Genomic DNA, 19,681 nt, shown 5'->3' with positions numbered 1-19,681 from the left:
CTTAATTATTGGTGGCGACTTTAATTTAGTTCAAGACCCCTCCCTAGACAGGTCTTCCTCTAATCCTCAGGTGTTATCCAAGTCATCCAAAGTCCTTGACACATATAAGACCAGTTTAGGTTCATTTGACCCATGGAGAGCAAAATCCCATTCAGACAAAGCTTTTTCCTTTTTTCACATGTCCATCATTCATTCTCTCAGGTTGATTTTTTTCTCTTGGATAATTATTTTTTATCAGAAGTTCACTCATGTGAGTACCATAGCATTGTTATTTTCTTTCTACTTTCTTTTCTACTCTTCACAATGTCCTCCAGATTTTTGGAATGGTGATAACCCTCCAGATAAGATTATCTTCCCTAAAATAAATGTGGATTTGTGTAGGGAGCTGGGAGGCCCAATCACTATCAAGGAAGTGCAGGAGGCGATTATGTCACTTCAGAACGGTAAAAGTCCAGGCCCTGATGGGTTCACTATTGAGTTTTTTAAGCTATTCTCTGACATTATTGCTCCAGCCCTCCAGAAAATGTATAATGAATCCTTTGCTGAGGGCCATCTCCGTCCCACCCTGTCGGAGGCCTCCATTTCTCTCCTGCTTAAGAGTGACAAAGACCCTCTCATGTGCGGTAGCTTTAGGCCCATTTCCCTCTTAAATGTTGACCTAAAGATCCTGTCTAAGATCCTAGCCCAACGCCTACAATGGGTCCTACCAAGTATAGTATCAACTGATCAGACGGGTTTCATGCTTGGAAGACACTAATTTCATAACACGAGGAGGCTCTTAAATATCATTAGCTCTCCTAGTTCGAAAATTCCTGAAGTGATTATCTCACTCGATGTGGAGAAGGCCTTCGAGAGGGTGGAGTGGAGCTTCCTTTTCTTTGTTCTGCAGGAATTTGGTTTCAATCCAGAATTTATATCATGGATTAAATTGCTTTATGCCAGCCCAGTCACCTCAGTCCACACTAACGGACTTCAGTCTGCCCCATTTCCCCTTCATTGTGGGACCAGACAGGGCTGCCCCCTTTCCCCCCTCCTATTTGCCATAGCTACTGAATCTCTAGACATTTGGCTGTGTCAGGAGGGTGGGTTTGAGGGAATTATCAGAGCTGGAAAAGTTCATAAATTATCATTGTATGCCGATGACCTCCTGTTATACATGTCTAATCCAGCTGCCTCTCTGCCTGTGGTTATAAATATCTTTGAAAAATTCGGATTTTATTCAGGCTATAAACTTAACCTCAACAAGAGTGAACTTCTTACCATCAATTCTTTGGCCAAAAATATACCCCCATCTTTTTCCCTTTTAAATATGCTACAGGCGGATTTAAATGTTTGGGAGTGTATGTCACAAGTCCAATTAATCAACTTTTCTCCCAAAAATTTTCTCCCCTCCTTGAGAGGTGTAAATTAGACTTCGACAGATGGTCTTGTCTTCCGCTGTCCCTAATAGGTTGTGCTAATTTAGTTAAAATGGTTGCTTTACCCAAATTTACCTATACCTTTTTTTACATATCCCCATCCTTATTAAAAAGTCCTTTTTTAGATCACTCTCAATTAAGTTCCTTCCTCTGGGGCAATAAAAATCCACGCATCAGAAAATCAGTGCTACAGCTCCCAAGAGTTCTGGGTGGCTTAGCATTGCCCAATTTCTTACACTATTACTGGTCCTGTAATATTCATAAACTTCTATACTGGATTAACAACTCAGCAGATGAAGAGAGACCTGCATGGGTGGATATGGAATTGGGATCCTCTAAAATCTCTCTTCACTCCCTGGTTTGCTCCCAACTCCCTTTGTCTGCCTCCCAAATTTACCTCAAATCCAGTGGTAGCTCATTCTGTCAAAATTTGGACTCAAATTAGGAAAAGCCTAGGCCTCCATAGAACCTCAGACCTCTCCCCCATTGTAAACAATCACCTATTTCTGCCCTCTTGCACGGATTTGACTTTTCGGACTAGGTTTGACAAAGGGATAACAAATTTAAGGACCGTTATAACAATGGGACTTTTATGTCCTTTTCTGAGCTCTCGAATAAATTTGATTTGCCTAAATCCCATCTGTATCGTTTTTTTTCAGATAAGGCATTTTGTTCAAAATCAGAACCCCAAATTCCTGAGTCGACCCCCGGAAACTCTGGTTGACTCTTGTCCCGGAACAAAAGCGGCTAATTTCTAGCATTTACAGCCTTACCAATTCAACTATTGACAATCCAGCGTCCGGTCCCAAGGACTCTTGGGAGCAAGAACTTGGAGCCACTCTTCCTGATGATTATTGGAAACAAGTCTTACGGTTAGTTCATTCCTCTTCAATCTGTGCGAGACACAGCCTCTTACAGTGTAAAGTGGTACACAAAGTTCATTACACTAATCTGAGGCTGTCTCAAATTTATCCCCAATGTAACCGACTCCTGTAATAGGTGCAAACAATCCCCAGCCGACCATTCCCATATGTTCTGGTTTTGTCCCAGGCTTGCCACATTCTGGTCGGAAATCTTCAAAACTCTTAGCACAGCTTATAACACTACTATCTCTCCTGAACCTCTCCTGGCTTTGTTTGGTGCCCCTTTGCAGCCTCTTGCTTCCGGGGTCATGCGGACCGTTCTTGCCTTTCCCACCCTGTTGGCCAGGCATCTTATACTCCTAAACTGGAAACTCCCCCGACCTCCATCTTATAGCAGTTGGGTGAAAGAGGTGTTACTGACCACTAGACTTGAAAAGCTCAGGTTCTCCCTCAAAGGTTCCTTAAATTCATTTGAAACAACATGGAGACCTCTCTTAAATTATATTGAATCGCTCCTTTTGCCCAAAGCAGCATTGTAGTGAGACAACAACATCACGACACACATTAAAATGGCAAGTAAGAATGCAAAACAAAGCAAAAATGACTCTGCGCCCCCCAATGCTCTAGCTGCTGACAAGCTTAGCTAGAGAAGGTTAGGCTTTCCTTAAAAGGGTCCTCAAGCAGTTTCTATAAGATGTGGCAGCCCTTCATTGCATACACTGACTCTCTGCCTATTGTAGCAGAAACCAACTGAGCCCACCCCCCTTTATCAATCTATTAATTAATTAATTAATAGATTTTTATTTCTTTTATTTTATTTCATTTTTGTCTGTAACCAAGTACCATGTACGTAATTATTATGTATCTGTATTTTTCCTTAGTCTCAGGTCTATTTACATTGTTTCCTTGTTTGTAACTTGTGCCTTGCACATGTATGTCGTGAGAATGAATGGACTGAATGTGTGTAGTTCAGGGTGGGTGGTAGGGTGCCTGGGTGCCACTCCTGGGCCGATATGGGTTAATAAGAATGGATCTTTTAACCTGTTTTGGAATCACTGCCTGTTATAAGAACTGAGATCCTGACTGTTCTATGAAAAACCAATAAAAAAGTTTGGGGAAAAAAATATATATATTGAATCTTTGGTATCTCTGCCTGACAGTGACGTCTGAGCCCCCCCTCCCCTTTTGTATTTTATCATATTAATTTGTTTTATTTATTTATATTTTTTATTTGTTTTATTTATTTATTTATTTATTTATTTATTTATTTATTTATTTCCTAACACTTTTCTTTCATTTATGTACTTATTTCAGTATCTTCCTTATTTATGTACCTGTTTTGTTTTATGAACATCATACTCTTCATATGTCAATATTGGATTACTTTTGAGAATTGCTTTCTCCCGGGTATGGTGGGATTGTGGGAGGGATAAAAAAATGGAAAAAATGAAGCCCTCTCTGTTATATTGTACTGTCATGATGTTGTCTGTGAAATGGCTCCCAATAAAGAAAGAGTGTGTTTGAAATCTCTATTTTTAAATAATCACATCTCAATAATGTTCTTTCAACAGTGGAACTATGTTGTTAATAGAGAACTCTTGACATTCTTTAGCCAACCCAGTACCTCAGAGTAGCACATAAATGACTATCCCCTAAAGTCATACTTATAGCTATCTTCATGTTGTGTTTTATGTTCAGACTAAGCGTATGCTGGTGGAGAAGATGGGATGGGAGGCGGTGGAGCTGGGTCATGGTGAGGCCAACATTACTGGACTGGAGGAGAACACTCTGATCGCCAGCCTGTGTGACCTGCTCGAGAGGATCTGGAGCCACGGGCTGCAAGTCAAACAAGTCAGTGAACGGGCATACACACACACACACACACACACGTAGTCAGAGGAATTTTTAAACACACAGGGAAACATAAATAAAGCTTCATACTCAAACTTGTGTACTTGCATCAGATTCATTATAAAGTCAATCTGCTGGCACACACCCACTTCAGTGGTTAATCAGGTGTTTATGATCTTATCGGATATAGAGGCCGAGAGGTTCTGTTATCCTGATAAATCCTCTTTATGTGTGTGTATAATTTCTCCCTTCATCAGTCATCTGCCTTTATGTGTGTGATTAGTGTGATCTTAAACACTCTGCTGTGGCCTCTCAGGGGAAGTCGGCCCTATGGTCCCACCTGCTGCACTACCAGTCCCGAGAGGAGAGGCTGCTGGAGCAGCAACAGGTGGAGTCACCAGGTAAGACACACACACACACACTCACATATATAATATATTCAATATTTAAATCTTCCAAATCTTTGATACATGAGATATTAGTTATATGTAACTTTTCAGTCCCATTCATAACATTTGACTCATTTTCACGTCAACCTCTCTTCATCCTCTATCAGCTCCAAGTAGCTAATAGAATATTGTGAATCCTTCATTCTCACCCCACCATAAGGATGCTTCATACTCTCATAAATTAAATAACAATCATATATCATGGCCAATGTGCATTTAGCGTAGCTTTCTATCCTGCATCATCTAACACATATTTCTGACTGCAACTAAGCCATCATATGCTGTATCTCTCCTTAATAGTGTCACATGTTCCTGAGAGGAGGAAGTCTGATTGTTCCATAGCGTTGCCGTCTGTTCGTGTGTCTCTCATACAGGATATGAGGTGTGTGATGCTGTCTTCTAATGATGGAAGATGTCTCATTGGGTTGGCAGAAGAAATTCACAACTTGTCATGTCAGTCATGTGTCTGTAGCCAAAACTCTTCAGAATTTGCCTAAGAAACCCGAATTCATGTAGGAAAAAGTTCCACAAACAAAGATGCTTGCAACAAAGATATATTCTTCTTCCAGGGGAGTAATTGAATAATATAGTGATGAGGGTGGATGTTTATGCCCATGTGCCTGTTTTTATGAGCCTGTGAGATCTCTCTACTGTCTGTCTACTCAGGCATATCCAGAGTATGTCAGAGATAAAGACAGATGTGGGACGAGCGAGAGCCTGGATCCGTCTGTCCCTGGAGAAGAAGGTGCTCTCACAGCACCTCAAACAGCTGCTGTCCCAGCAAGCCTTAACCAAGTGAGCGCGCAGAAAAAACTCACACACAAATATACTCACACACTGATAAGAGAGATTGATTCCCATGTTCTCATCTCAGATGCAGCTGCACTAATGTTATTGCATGTCCCAAAGATTATTCAATGTAAACAAACTAATTTGTGCTCATCCCTGAATAAAGATAGACCGCTATGGTTTTTTCAGAGCCCATACCGATACCGATTATTAGTAGTCAAGGAGGCCGATAACTGATATTTGGAGCTGATATTCATTTGCAGTAAAAGGGAAAAATTATTGGTGTCAGCATTTTCAATAATACAAACTCAAAGAATTAACCTGAGTGTTTTTACACATAGACTTAAGTCTATCCATCTGCAATAAGGGTTTGAAAAAAAGAGAGAGACTTAAAAGTGGGGCCACATGCTGACATATGCTCAACTCATCATGCTTAATTTACTACAGCAGTTGGGGAGCCTGTAGTTGATTTTATTATGCAATTGTTTTATTTTACCAACATATGATAGCAGGGACACTGTCATTCAAAACTAGCCTGCTACATTACTTACGATGAATGTAACTATAGCTGAAAAAAATAGTACAATAACGATAGAGACTATTCATCCCTGAACACCATGCAGTTCATGTAGGCTTTATGATGCAGTTGCATGATGTCTAAAGTCTTGAACAGCAATATTCTGCTCCTTTCTACAAGAAACTGTCAAAGACAGCCACAGGACACACAACATGACAAATATGTCATTTTCTGCTGCATGAAATCTCTCAGTCAACACAGAAAAAGATCAAGTGAAAGAACTTGGTAGTTAAACAGCCATTATTGCCCTACAGTTTTCTCTCAGACGGTGCTTTGCTGTCAGTTTCTGCAGCTTCTCATGTGGCTTACACACACACACACACACACACACACACACACACACACACACTTCTTACTTTTATCACTACTTCCCCATCAATATTATCTGCAACCTTGTTTCAAGTGATTAAACTGTTAAAAACACTAAATTGCCTACAACATCTTCACTTTAATAATCAGTGTTTATCATAGGAACAGACAGCTGCCGCTGACGTATTGGGCCTCACAGTTACGTTAGTAGTCGTGAGTTGTAGAGTTTCTACAGTCTGCTGAGCGTCTACAGCCAGAGAAGAAGAAAGCGGACCGGTGGGTTAACGTTACGCTAAAAGCTAATCAGCCTTCACCTCAACGTGCTTCCCTGCAATAAAACTGGACTGAATTGAGTTTATTAGGTTTTTACTCTTTCACTCACACACACGGACTATTTCCATATTGATATTAGCGAGTGATTAACATGCTCGTCTGGAGGGACTGCGCGTGAGCAGAGCTGCCGCTTATGTTTGTATAACGTTAATGGGCTCACATTTATGTTACTAGTAGTTGTGAGTTGTAGAGGACTGGGATATTTATTACAATTTCGGGAGAGTCTGCTGCCTTAGCTTACCTTCGGAACCAAGCCCCCAGGAACAGCGCCGGGCTATGAATCCAGTTTTACGTGGTGGCTAAACTTTTTCTCCTCTCCGCTGTGTGCGTGAGCACTGTGCATGCACAGCTTTCACTACTGATTGGCCGTTACCCCTGCCTGTAACCAATCAGATGGTGCTGTGGGTGGGACAATGCTGGAGACAGAGTAGGGGCAGCAGACAGAGAGGCTCGGCTGCACCACAGCCAGAATAACCCAGTTTAAAATTGATCTCTTATCGGCCATTGGATTAAAAAAAGGCTGATGCCGATATGCGTCATAATGCCGGCTATCGGCGCCGATAATCGGTCGATCCCTATCCTTGAAGTTATTTCCCACAAATCTGTGTCTCTTTGTGTGGCTTTTCGAAGCTTTGTCTCAGTGCACTTGAGTGTGCTCACTGTTGCCACCTATTGGAGAGGCAGTGGCTTCTCTCTTGCACAGCAGCCTCTAGTGATGGGAGCGGCAGTTCTTTTTACTGAACTGAATCTCTAGAATCCGTTCAGTAAAATGATTCGTTCAAAAGATTCGTTCACCGAATCGTTCAGGACTCTCCAGCTCCCTGAACTGATAAGCAGCCAAATGATCCGTCATTCAGTTCATAATTCAGCCCTGAGGTTCACGTTCACTTACTGAGGGACGGTGCGTTCACGGACTATAGTACACAATCATTCACAGGAGACGCAGTGCTGGTCTGAGTGGTATACATGCACTAAAATTATTACACGGTGAAAGTGTCCTCTGTGCACAGTAAAATCACTTAACATGATGCTACTCGGATGTTAGCAACACAGCGCTAATTTTAGCAGTGCGGTTACTGAATGTAAATCATCTCCTCTGCCCTGAGTGAGTGAGAGACATAGTGCCACTTTCAGCACAGTGCGTGAATGAGAATCACGTCCTCAGTGACGGTTCTCTGCCTGCAGTAGGTTCATGAACGAATCACATCGCAAACGAGAATTACATCCTGACAGTTCTCTGAGTGAGTCGCGGCATTTCCACTCCCGGCTGGCATGATCGCGGCTGAGCTCAACTGAACTGAGAAAGGAACGAATCAGTCCATGAAGTGATCCCGTTCACTTCATTCACTGAAAAGATCCGTTCTTTCAAACAACATGTCCATGACCGACACAACACTAGCAGCCTCCCAGTTCATGTTGATTTAAAATCCGCTTGACTATGGACACTGACACCTGTCTTCCAGCATCTTCTAAGTCATAGCAGACTTGTTTTTTGGTGGTTTTTGGTTGACTGTTGTCCACTCTTAGCAAACCTGCCATGTTGTTCTGTCTCAGCAGGAACCTTTATAAGCGTTATGCCTTCTTGCGCTGCGAGGAGGAGAAGGAACAGTTCCTCTTCCACCTGCTCTCTCTCAACACCGTCGACTACTTCTGCTTCACCAGTGTCTTCACCACCATTAGTAAGTCCTCCATCAGCTGCACGATCTGTGACATCTCTTCAACAGCTGAGCTCACTATTAAATCGAAACCTCAGCCCAGATTATCAAACCTCTATCAGAACACAAGACACTGAGCATTCCAGTACTTTTTTAGAAACAGTAACACATATTAACTTTATCTGAGAAGATAGTTGCACGGAAAATAAGTGCCATACCTGTAGTTTATGAACACCAGGGGATAATAAAGGCTTAGATGTGGTGAACAAAACTGGATGATTTAATATTGTGTTTCTGTGAGATTTGTTGTGATGTTTTCCCTCCTCCTGGAACCCTTGTACAGCTTTTATTGAATTATTGTTAGAAATAATGAATGGCTTGTGAATGCCATACAGTGTCACAAGCCAAACAGTTTTGAGGCCGCTGATCTCAACTAACCCACTGTAAAAACAAAGGCACTTTGTGAACAGATTAGTTCACATAACTCGCTATGCCAGCCTGTTGGGTCAAAGTTGAACAAGGAAATATCTTTGCAATGTAAAGGATGTCAAGTATATTTATCTAATGAAGTTGATGGGTAAAATGTAGTCAGCATTCATAAAAATAGTACTATTGAATAGGATATTTAATTAGATGTGACCTGACAGACTACTCCAATACTATACTACTATAGCTCATATTTCCAGAAACTCCTCTTCCAGCTTGTTCTTCTCTGAGTTCTTTGGTTGATGGCAGCTGGTAGATGAATGGAGCTGAATGTAGATCGATGGCTGGTTGGGCGATAAGTGTGAATAAATCATGAAAATATATGTAATCATAGATTTAAAACACAATGTATTATTCATCTCAGTGTTTGCACACAGACCAGCTAAGCCTCTCACATAGATAGATGACTGCAGACCTACAGAGACAGATCCATCTAGAATGATGTAGATTGTGTCTAATCAACGTGTCGATGTTAATGTCTCTGTTCCGTTGCAGTGATCCCATACAGAGTCGTCATCATTCCCATCAAGAAGCTGACCAATGCCATGACCACTTCCAATCCCTGGGTGTGTGTGTCAGGAGAGCTGGGAGACTCGGGCATCATGCAGATCCCCAAGAACGTCCTGGAGACTACCTTCGATGTGAGTACTATGATCTCTGGCAAGCTGAGCACACAGTCAGTCACTGTGGTTTGCTGATTGGAGTGCAGTGTGGGTGATGTTAGGTTTGTGTGTGTCAGACATGGTCTTCAGCTACACTCACTGTTCATGTCCTCTGTCACTGTGAAACCATCACACTCTACATGTCAGCAGCACTTACATTAAAGCATATGCATGTAGTTTGTCTTGTTTCATTAAAGGATAATCAGGTTTTATTACAAAGTGTAGGTATACATACCTGCCTACCTACACCTACTTACATGCACTGATCAGCCAAAACATTAAAATGACTTACAAGTGAAGTAAACAATTGGTCACTTCTTTACAAAATAATGTTCTGCTGGGTCTTGGGTCCTGGCATGTAGATATTAGGGATGCTCCAATCAGCATTTTCGGGGGCCGATCCGATCACAGGAATAATAAATCTGCCGATACCGATACCGATCACCGATCACAGAATGGATGGTAGAACAATAATAATAATAATAATAATAACAATCCTCAATGTCCTGTATTTACTACAATCTAGCCTTGTGCACCACTTAAAGTGGTAAAACCATTTGTACTAAAATAATAAATACAATCAAGATCTTATGTAACACAGTCAACTTTTTGTGTAAACATTACATACCCTGTCAAGAGCAATAGATGAAATAAAATAAAAATAAATAAAATTTACTCACCTTACTCCCCAAGTGAGGCAAAAAAGGCTTCAAAATCATTTTAAACAAAAAGAGGCATGCAGTTTACTGCCACTGCATCGACATGGGACATGCACTGGAAGATCAAATACTGACCAAAGACTGATGTGACATTTCATATCTCACATAACTTACATCATGTGCAGAAAAACCATCTTGGGTAAAAAAAAAAAAAAATATATATATATATATATATATATATATATATATATATATATATATATATATATATATATATATATATATATATATATATATATATATATATATATACAGCCCTAGTAGATGTTGCTTGACACGTACTAGTACTACCCGTACTTGAAGTCACAGTTCTGCATGGTATTTTAACCACTGCATTCTGAAAGGTGCTACAGACTTCCTGCTGCCCTCCTCACACGGCATGTCTCTTCAGGTGCATGTGTTGCACTGGTGGTGTATTTTTTTTACTGTCTGCATGATGGGTAATATGGTTGTTTAATGTCTCTCAGTCTGCTTTCAGGCCTCACACGCATATCTCTGCCTTTTTCAAGGTTAGAGAACACCCTGACCCCTTTTTCCCATCATCCCCCTCTATCTCTCTGACATGCTTCTGTTCTAGTTGTCCTTTTGTCCTAGGTGCCACAGCTCTGCAGTCAGTCTTATTTTAGTGTGTACTGAGTCATAGTTGGTCTGATATTTTGCAGCAAAGTGTTTTCAGAATAGCTATACTCAGTGGATAAATTGGCTTTTGTAAGGAGGGGAAGCCCTTCTCCACTCAGCTGCCATTATCTCTCAATTTTTATTTTTTTTTTTTTACCTTGCGCAATCAGCGTAATACATATTTTATCAACTTATGTATTGATGGGGATCCAAATTAATGATTTTAAAAGGTCATAACTTAAGTAAAGACACTCAAATATAGCTAATCTGGAAGTAGGAAATTCACATTAATGCAAAGACAGCAGTTTTAACAGTGCTGGTAATTGGCTGTACACTGATGTATTCATTATATCAGTGTACAGAGTATATAAAGTAGAATTTGGGTAGGATGATTAAAATTAAAAGCACATTGCATCAAGTAGATTTTCTCTCCACTGTGTGTGTCTATGTTTAGTGTCAGAACCTGGGAAAGTTGACCACTGTGCAGCTAGGTCATGATAATGCTGGACTCCTGGCTAAATGGCTGGTGGACTGTGTCATGGTGCGCAATGAGATCACAGGACACACTTACAGGTGAGTAAAGGGTGAGCATTTTAATTCACGTTTGCGGCAGTGTTGATCAGTCCACTGCTTTAGCCCACTCTGAAATATGCAGTCCAAGTTGTTTTTAGAGCAATCAGAAAGAAAGAAAAGAAATGAACAGAGCGAAACAACCAATAGGACAAAAACAGATCCACCACCTTGCTCTTTCTGTCTCCTTGAGGTTTCCATGTGGTCGGTGGCTTGGTAAGGGTATAGATGATGGCAGCCTGGAGAGGGTCCTGATTGGTGAACTGTGGATGTCCAGTGGAGAGGAAGATTCTGGGAGATGCTGCCGCACTCCCCCACTGCAGCACTCGCCATCCCAGACCAGACGCATCAGCATCACATCTCTGTCTGGGCGAGGGTACAGTAAGTATCTGTCAGGATTCACACACTGATGTGCAGGGATGGGTCAGATCAGGAGAAATATAGGATAGGTAGAGATTTAAGGAGAGTTTATATATATATATAGAGAGAGAGAGGAGAAAATAGCATTTAACAGTCAGCTTAGCACAGTAAGCTAGGATTTAAAAAAAAAAAAAATGCACTCTCAGGATTGGCCATAACATGGAGACACTTCTGGTGGAGCAGGCAAAGAGCTGCCCCCGCCATCCCCCTTCTGACGGAAGAGGAAGTCTGCAACCTGTTTCTAGTCCTCTGGTAGATATATTGCCTATTGGCTAGTCATGCAGAGGGCTGCCCACGTCAGAAGATCCTGTGACACCCGCTGCAACAGTGCAGATTTTATACCCCCTGGCAGTTGTTGTGAAAAATGGTCAAGGAGTTGTCCAACCAGACATGCTTCTTCCCCCTCAGGTATGCCAGGAACTGCCTGAGAGCGAGGTGCACAGCCTATACCTCTAGCACATTGATGTTCTCTGTGTGGTTCTGAGCAGACACTATGCTACACTGTCTTGGGATCCAAGTGGTAGCCAACTTTTTAGGGAGCGCAATGTCAGTGAGCGCAAAGCAACTGAGGCAAAAATATCAATTGAGGCAAAAATACAGTTGGTTTCTCCACCATTGGGCAAAATGGCAGCTGAGGCACTTCTTGAAATGTATCAGTTGGCTGTAATGTTTGCAAAATCCAGACTCAATATTTCAATGCTCTTTCTCTGCTAGAAATGAAACTGCGGTGGAGAATAAGTAATACTGTCAATTATAATGTTAACAAGACCGCAGTTAGCGTTGAAGATGCTGAGATCAGATCCTTGATAATATTTCTGTTAATGTGTGGCTTTATAAAACCTCAGGGGAGTTAAAATTATATGATTAATATGATTTACCCATGGAAGGTATTATACAGTTATATTCCAGTGTTTGTAGTTATTAAAATGGTGGTTAGGTCATACTTATAATGTAAGGGTGATGGCACTTCCTCTCTGTACTTTTATATCGATGCAGCTGTTTTTCATTCCAGAGCCGACCTCAGCCCAGATTCAAGAGGCCATCGGGGAGGCTGTGAACAACATCATCAAACACTTCCACAAGCCAGAGAAAGAGGTAAGTGACTGATCTCAGTATCACTAGTGTATCAATTGCTCAATGACTAACAATGATTAACAATGACTAAAACTTACTTGCTTTCACTGCTCTACTTTCACTAAATCCTTCTCATCACTAAACTGTCTGTATTAAATACTCTGTTTCTATCCATTTACTATGTTTATTATGTTAGTGGTGTTGTGTGGTTGGTTCAACAGCACTTCCACTGCCACACTCAAAGAAACATGTTATACAGCAGACTATAAGTGGCCTCTGTCAGAGGAGTGATGGAGAGAAATTCAAGTTGAGAGTGATTCATACAGCCTCGAAGAGGCCATAAACCAGGCCACACTGAAAATCCACAAATGAAGTGATGAAAATCACAGTGAAGCCAGCACTCGAAATCCTACAAGACTGTGTGAAGACTAGGCATCAACAGTGTTGTCCAGATCAGGATCATGGGCCCTTGAATATTGTTTGCTAAAAGTAGCTGAATTAGGAGAATCTCACAAACATTCACAAGGCATGTCAGTACTAAAACTGGCACCCAAAAGTAAATGTAAATAGACTCCTTGGTCACGAAAAAAATCACCCACATAAAAAAGAAGCATTGTGTGCTGGCTGGTCAGTCAGCACTACAGAATTGCATCATAAAAGGAAGACTTTATGACCACTGGAGAAAAAAAATATTACGATATCAATGTAGTCAGTGTTTGATATACGATATACCCGATTGGTCATCAGTTCAATTGAAGCAGCTATAAAAGAAATTTGTATTATGGCAATATATCAAAAGGGGTGAAAACAGAGCCAACAGCCATTTTCATTGGTTTTCAGATCGTTGTTTAGCTGTCCGACCACAGCTTCACTGTTCTGGTTCACTCTTGCCACTCTCAAAGCAGATAAGACAGCAAATAGTTGTTTTCAGAGAAAAGGCTCTAATAAACCCACTGTACTAATACAGATCGCAGTCAGGTTTTCTTCCAGGCACATGGGATATTTTAACAACATTTTGGAAGAATCTGCCAAAGAAAATAAGCAGTAAGTGGTACTGATTCTTTAATTTACTAATAAGAAGACACCACAATGCGATTACATAGCTAAAAGAGATAAGTCAAACCTAATAATGTTGGAAAAATTTTGAGAACAAGTTGGACATATAAAATGTCTTTGTCTCCTGTATCACTGTGAGGAATGTTAGAAAGTCTCATTGCCTCACACACATCTATTATTTTCATTTTTTTCAACCTTTGTTTCTCAAGTAGAAGCCTTAGAGGGTATCTCACATGCTTCATGGACATCTTCATTTATTCATTTAGTCTGTTTCCTGATTGCACATCAAAACCAGTGGATGGAAACCTACCTGCTATCAGAGACCAGCTAGAACTCAGTAGTTTTTCCTCATCATGTTGACCTGTGTCTGATCTCCTGCCTGTCTTCATGCAGAGAGGCAGCCTGACCGTGCTGCTGTGTGGAGAGAGCAGTTTGGTGGCGGCTCTGGAACAGTTTTTCCATCATGGCTTCAAGTCTTCCCGTCTCTTCCAGAAGACTGTGTTTGTGTGGGACTTTGTTGGTGAGTGTGAAGCGACAGCGCCATCTGCTGCTGAAGAGATTTTTTGCTTTTGAGCGTAGGTTGCTCCATCTTTACACAATTCACCCTGGTTTTTTCATTTAATTTTGTTATTTGGTATTTTTTAATAATTTGTATATATGATATTCATCATCATCATCATCATATTTGTTGAATATCATGTATACATATGATATTCAACAAATATGATGATGATCTATATGGATTCAAAACCTGTGAGTGTGTATTGTCACCCCCTCCCTTTGCAGAGAAGGCTGTTGTCTACATGGAGTCAGCTGACCAGATGGGAGACCTCCAGGAGACTGCTGAGCCCCTGGGCATGACCTGTCAATCATTCTGTCACTATGTCAACGCCATCAACTCCACCCCCAGGAATATTGGCAAGGATGGCAAGTTCCAGCTGCTGGTCTGCCTTGGAGCCAGGTCAGTTTCAGAAGATCAGTGCTGTTATTTACTAACATGGAACATGACTGCTTTTTAATTCTGTTATGTTTATTTGTCATATTCACAGCGAACATGGGTTGGAAATGCATAAGAAATATACCGCCCGACAATATGTCACTTTTCTAGTTGTTGAGCTCCCAAGCCATAGAGTTGTAGTTTTTGTAACACAGTCTTACTGTTTGTTCTGCAGAGACCGTCTGCTGCCCCAGTGGCTCCCCCTGCTGGTGGAGTGCCCAGTGATCCAGCAGATGTATGAGGACATAGCCCTGCTCAGGGACCGAACCACTGTCAACGCCCTCATCGGAGTCCTGGAAACACTTCACGAATTCCCCATTACACTGGAAGCCTCGCTGATCAAGTGCATAGACCTTTAGTCCCATAAGGAACCATCGGGGTCAGCATGACTCTTTGTTCCAAAACCTCCCCTCAATACCACCGACTTCCACTTTTAGCCAATTAGCTCTGGGATTTGACACAAGGAAGGTGAAAGTGAGGGGCAAGAAAATGAAACTGACAATTGAAGAAGAATACAAAACCACTGGTATGTTTTTTTAAATTTTTTTTTTACTTTTAGTAGTAGCTCTAGACATTTGCCTGTGTCCTAGCTGTGTAGCATAACCTACTTCAGTAGGTTAAGCTAGGTAGACTGATGAGTATCGATAAGTTCTCTTTTCCTCACCTGCCTCTGGCAATTACAGTACCACTGTCCCCACACCCTAGCATTAGTATTAGCATTAGTATTAGCATTAGCAAGCATGCTAACGGAATGTGGATAGAACAGATGACCTCAGGAAGAGACTAAGCAATTGTTGACACTGGAAGAAGAATTATGACAAGTTGGTGATGGAGTTCTGTTCTGTAACCTACTGACTTGCAGAGAGTGCAGTGGTGTGGGGTCAGCCCTCAGCCCTCCATGACTCTCTTTCTTTAATACGCTTGACTTTAGTCAGGCATTTTCTACACTTTTGGCCTGTGGATGAACACAAATGCTGATATCAGTGGTTCAGAGTCAGGAGCTCATCCTGTGGCTGCATGGACAATAATTCCTACCAAACTATAGGCATTGACCTGGCTGTGTATGTTTTGTGCGGTTGCGTGTGTGTCATCTTTTAAGCGTGTGTCTGTTGGTCCTTCATTTGTTTTCCATTTTTTCTTCCAACTCAGAGTCTACATTGTGTGTGTGTGTGTGTGTGTGTGTGTGTGTGTGTGTGTGTGTGTGTGTGTGTTTGTGTGTGTGTGTGTGTGTGTTTGTGTTTGTGTCTGTGTGTGTCTCTGTGTCTGTGCGTTGTTACGGTTTGTCAAGATTTTCACTTCAGTAGTAGCTACAGTGTTCAACAAAATAATTCCAGAGCTTTGAACCACATTGTGTTTGTTTTAGTTGTCACAGTCATCACATGACTTAAGTGCAGGACTTTGTGGTTGAAAGGTCTGGCAAAGGTTAGGAAGTGAATCTTTAGTTAAAAATATGTTGTCAATTTTTTTTTTTAAACAACTAAGTGATGTTCTTTTCTCTAAATGATTTAGTGTAGTGATCAGTGGAATAAAAATGATAACAGAAAAGAGTTTGGAGAGGTTTAGCCATTCATAGGTCTACTTATTGAACATACCGAGTAAATCTATGGTAAACAAACAGCTCTAACCTGGTCATAAATACAGTTTATCAACTAGGGGCTCATAAATCTTGATTTTTTTTTCCTGACCATCTACTAGATAAATAAATGGAAATGTCCCTTTATATTATAGTTCATAGTTCACTGGTTGGGCTTGTTTTCTTAAAGGTGCAATATGTAAGAACTGGCCACCTGTTAAATTACTACTCCAAACAAATAGGGGGTAGCATGTCAACAGATTAACTGCTAACCATAGCGGCATTCAGGTAGTTAGCCTAGTTAGTGGTGCAGTTAGCAGTCCGACCGGCAGCTTGGAGATCTGAGGGACTGTTAGTGTTGATTAGACTGGAGCTTTGGATTGCCACCACAAGGAGGACCTAATAATTTAAGTATTTTTTGTTGTTGTTGTTGTTTTGTTTTAGAATTAACTTTGTACATATAGCACCTTTAAATCCTGCTTCACAATGCGACATCGGCATAAAAACATGCAACAATGTACGTAACACTCGTAGATTGATTTTCACGTTGTTCTTAAAGGAACTGTTCAACATTACTGGAAATACACTTTATATCAGAGAGTGAAATGAGATGTTTGACGTCAATCTCATGTCTGTGTGTGTTAAAGGAGAATTTCAGTCGATTTAAACATGCAGCTTCATTGCTCAAGCTACCCTTGACTTGCCAGTACCGAAGACGTGAACACATTTGGTCCAACCATTACAGGGCTCCGTGAACGGAGAGTTAGCACTGACAGCTAACAGCATGGGTTCTGAACTTCACAATGTGTTTTAAGCGTCTCAACATGCGGCAAATCTCACCCCATGCAAGTTAAGCAACATCAGCAGACACCTTACAACACAGCACTGTAGCATGTATGACTCAAAATGAGTAAAAAAAAGTAGTTAAAACAGTGTGTTTGTGCAAGTAGCCACATACTGGTTTGTTGACATCTGTGTCTTCCGGTGGCTAGACCAAACTAGTCCATTCGTCGAGCGTGCGCTTACTCCCTCACTGGCGGAGACAGAAACATATTCCAGCATTTTTGTTTTTCTGTTCATAATGTACATGTCCATGTTACAACCAGTCATGAGCCATGAGCCTTACAATAGCCTGTTAAGCGCACGCTCAACGGATCGACTAGTTTGGTCTAGCTACCAGAAGACACGGATGTCAACAAACTGGTATGTAGCTCCTTGCACAAACACACTGTTTTAACTACTTTTTTTACTCATTTTGAGTCATACACGCTACAGTGCTGTGTTGTAAGGAGTCTGCTAATGTTGCGGAATTTTTGGGGTGAGTCTTGCGAGGCATGGGGGAAATGCTAGCCTGGCTTTTTCCTAGGAATTCTGTTCTGCGCCTTAACTAATTGTGTAGGTTCCCGAATACAGTCAGTCAGCACAGGGGACTCCAGGAACTCACTCCAGTCACTGTGCCAGGTTGTTTGCCAATAGTTCCTCTTTTTAGGATACAAACTGATACCTTACGATTATGCTGGAATGAATGAATGAATTTAAAGGATAAGGCTAGTGTTATCCTATAATTTTTATTGTCAAAATATCCCACACAAAATGTTCGATACTTTCTGACTTTCCCACCCTGTTAGTTGCTGGCAAGCTCAATATGCCACCCAAAACCGTCAGTATTTGACAAGTTGAGAGTGAGACTGAGCAATCAACTTTGCTCGCGACATACATTTTTACAAATACCTCACAAATATATAGGTTTTTTTTTTTTTTTTTTTTTTATCTGTTATACAGCTGGTCACTGTAGCTTCTAACTAATGAGGAGGACAAAGTGAACATGTTTGGTTGGTTGCTTTGTTTTAGTTTTTTTAATTGTTGGTTTGAATCTTTTAATGGATTTGTTGAAAACCTAATTTGATGCTAATGAAGTTTAAGCTCATTGGAGATGAGTGTGTGATGTTGCAGGCTAGCTTTTTAGACTCTTAATTCTAAATAATTTTCAACAGCAGCCAACAGATGGGTGGGAACTAATAACTACTTTTCCTCAGACACATTTTTATCCTTCATTCAACTTTTGCCACATGAGAGATTTTGCCACCGTTCCCACTCAGTGCTGTCTAAAAGAACCCTTTCTGACAAATGGTGTAAATATTCTCATTAGTGCATGTTGATATTCAGGCTGAGCTGTATTTATTGTGACCCTCTGCAGTGAATTCTTGAGTTTTGAGGGGACAAAACATCAACGCTTTTGCAATCCCAGTTCCCTGTAGTGTTTCTGCTGTTTCCAGTATTAAGTCTGTGAAGGGCACAACCTGTCATGTTTGTTTAAAGTGTCTGTTTCATTAATTTATTAATTAAGTATTAATCTGTTGTATGCTGACAGCAGTACTGGTATTTTAAGGTTGATAAAACTTGTGGAATAACTGACAACAATCATGTCTTTAGGAAAGTAAGCAATATTACAACTTCATCTGTTGTGATCATGTATTAACCCTTTGTGCTCCTGCTGCTGTGTCCCTAATGCCTGACCTACAGGACTATCCATGGCTGCAGAGCACGATAAGGGATTCCTCTGTTCTTGTTGGTGTACAAACTCTGCTGACACCTACATGGCAAAGGAGGAGGGTATGCTTTGTGGACAATTGAGATTCCTCCTTAGACTACTACACACTTTGCTTATGGGGTGGATTTGTTACATGAACATGTTGTGTGAAAAGTGGTATTAACCATGAGTGGATCTTCTCAGACAAGAAACAACAAATGCAGCAGACATCCATGACGGCAGCAGCAGTGTGTTCTGCAAATGGCAAGAACACCACTGGGCCTAGAAAATTCCATGTCTGTGGCACACTGATTGCTCTGTTCTGATATTTATTATGCCTATTTCAATAAAAACATACACTGTGTCAGAAGTGTTTGTGTGTGTTGTCCATAAACTGCACTTCCTTAATGTACGGTGTCCAAAGCCTGTGATTTAATCAGAAATTGAATGATGTTTCACTAATGTCTTCAAATGTGATGTCTGACATTTCACACAGGAAATATCTGAAATTTTCACTTGAAATAGTGTTCTTTATTTGATAGAGTGCGTCACATGTGATACTGCCACATGTCCTCTTATATTCCAAATAAATGTTTCTTGAAAATAGTTGTCATACGGAAAGAAAAGTTAAAAGCAGTTCTTGAGTAAAAAGTCTGAGACCACTAGTCAAGGTACTTCTATTTTGCATCCCATTTTTCTCATTACAAATAATAGTATCAGCTTACCAGTTTG

At 40.8% G+C, this 19,681-nt stretch overlaps 1 protein-coding gene across 7 annotated transcripts in view; it reads left to right on the top strand.

Moving 5' to 3' along the window:
- dennd5b (DENN/MADD domain containing 5B) overlaps positions 1-19,319 on the top strand; it is a 76,721-nt gene extending 57,402 nt beyond the window's left edge. For 3 of the 7 annotated variants that reach the window (XM_037121581.1, XM_037121578.1, XM_037121582.1), the window contains 12 exons: positions 3,980-4,132; positions 4,449-4,533; positions 4,882-4,963; positions 5,248-5,376; positions 8,144-8,268; positions 9,226-9,371; positions 11,184-11,302; positions 11,493-11,680; positions 12,732-12,814; positions 14,243-14,369; positions 14,636-14,810; positions 15,022-17,305. In XM_037121581.1, the coding sequence (XP_036977476.1) occupies positions 3,980-4,132; positions 4,449-4,533; positions 4,882-4,963; positions 5,248-5,376; positions 8,144-8,268; positions 9,226-9,371; positions 11,184-11,302; positions 11,493-11,680; positions 12,732-12,814; positions 14,243-14,369; positions 14,636-14,810; positions 15,022-15,205 (1,596 nt within the window). In that variant the 3' untranslated portion in view covers positions 15,206-17,305. Of the gene's footprint in view, positions 1-3,979; positions 4,133-4,448; positions 4,534-4,881; positions 4,964-5,247; positions 5,377-8,143; positions 8,269-9,225; positions 9,372-11,183; positions 11,303-11,492; positions 11,681-12,731; positions 12,815-14,242; positions 14,370-14,635; positions 14,811-15,021; positions 17,306-18,942 lie in introns of those variants that run through there. The other 4 variants (XM_037121579.1, XM_037121584.1, XM_037121583.1 and 1 more) reach the window with 2 other exon arrangements.
- Positions 19,320-19,681: the final 362 nt, after the last annotated feature.

Source organism: Acanthopagrus latus, chromosome 14 (assembly GCF_904848185.1).
Source record: "Acanthopagrus latus isolate v.2019 chromosome 14, fAcaLat1.1, whole genome shotgun sequence".
NCBI classification, from domain to species: Eukaryota; Metazoa; Chordata; class Actinopteri; order Spariformes; family Sparidae; genus Acanthopagrus; species Acanthopagrus latus.
This window is presented reverse-complemented; position numbering and strand designations above follow the sequence as displayed.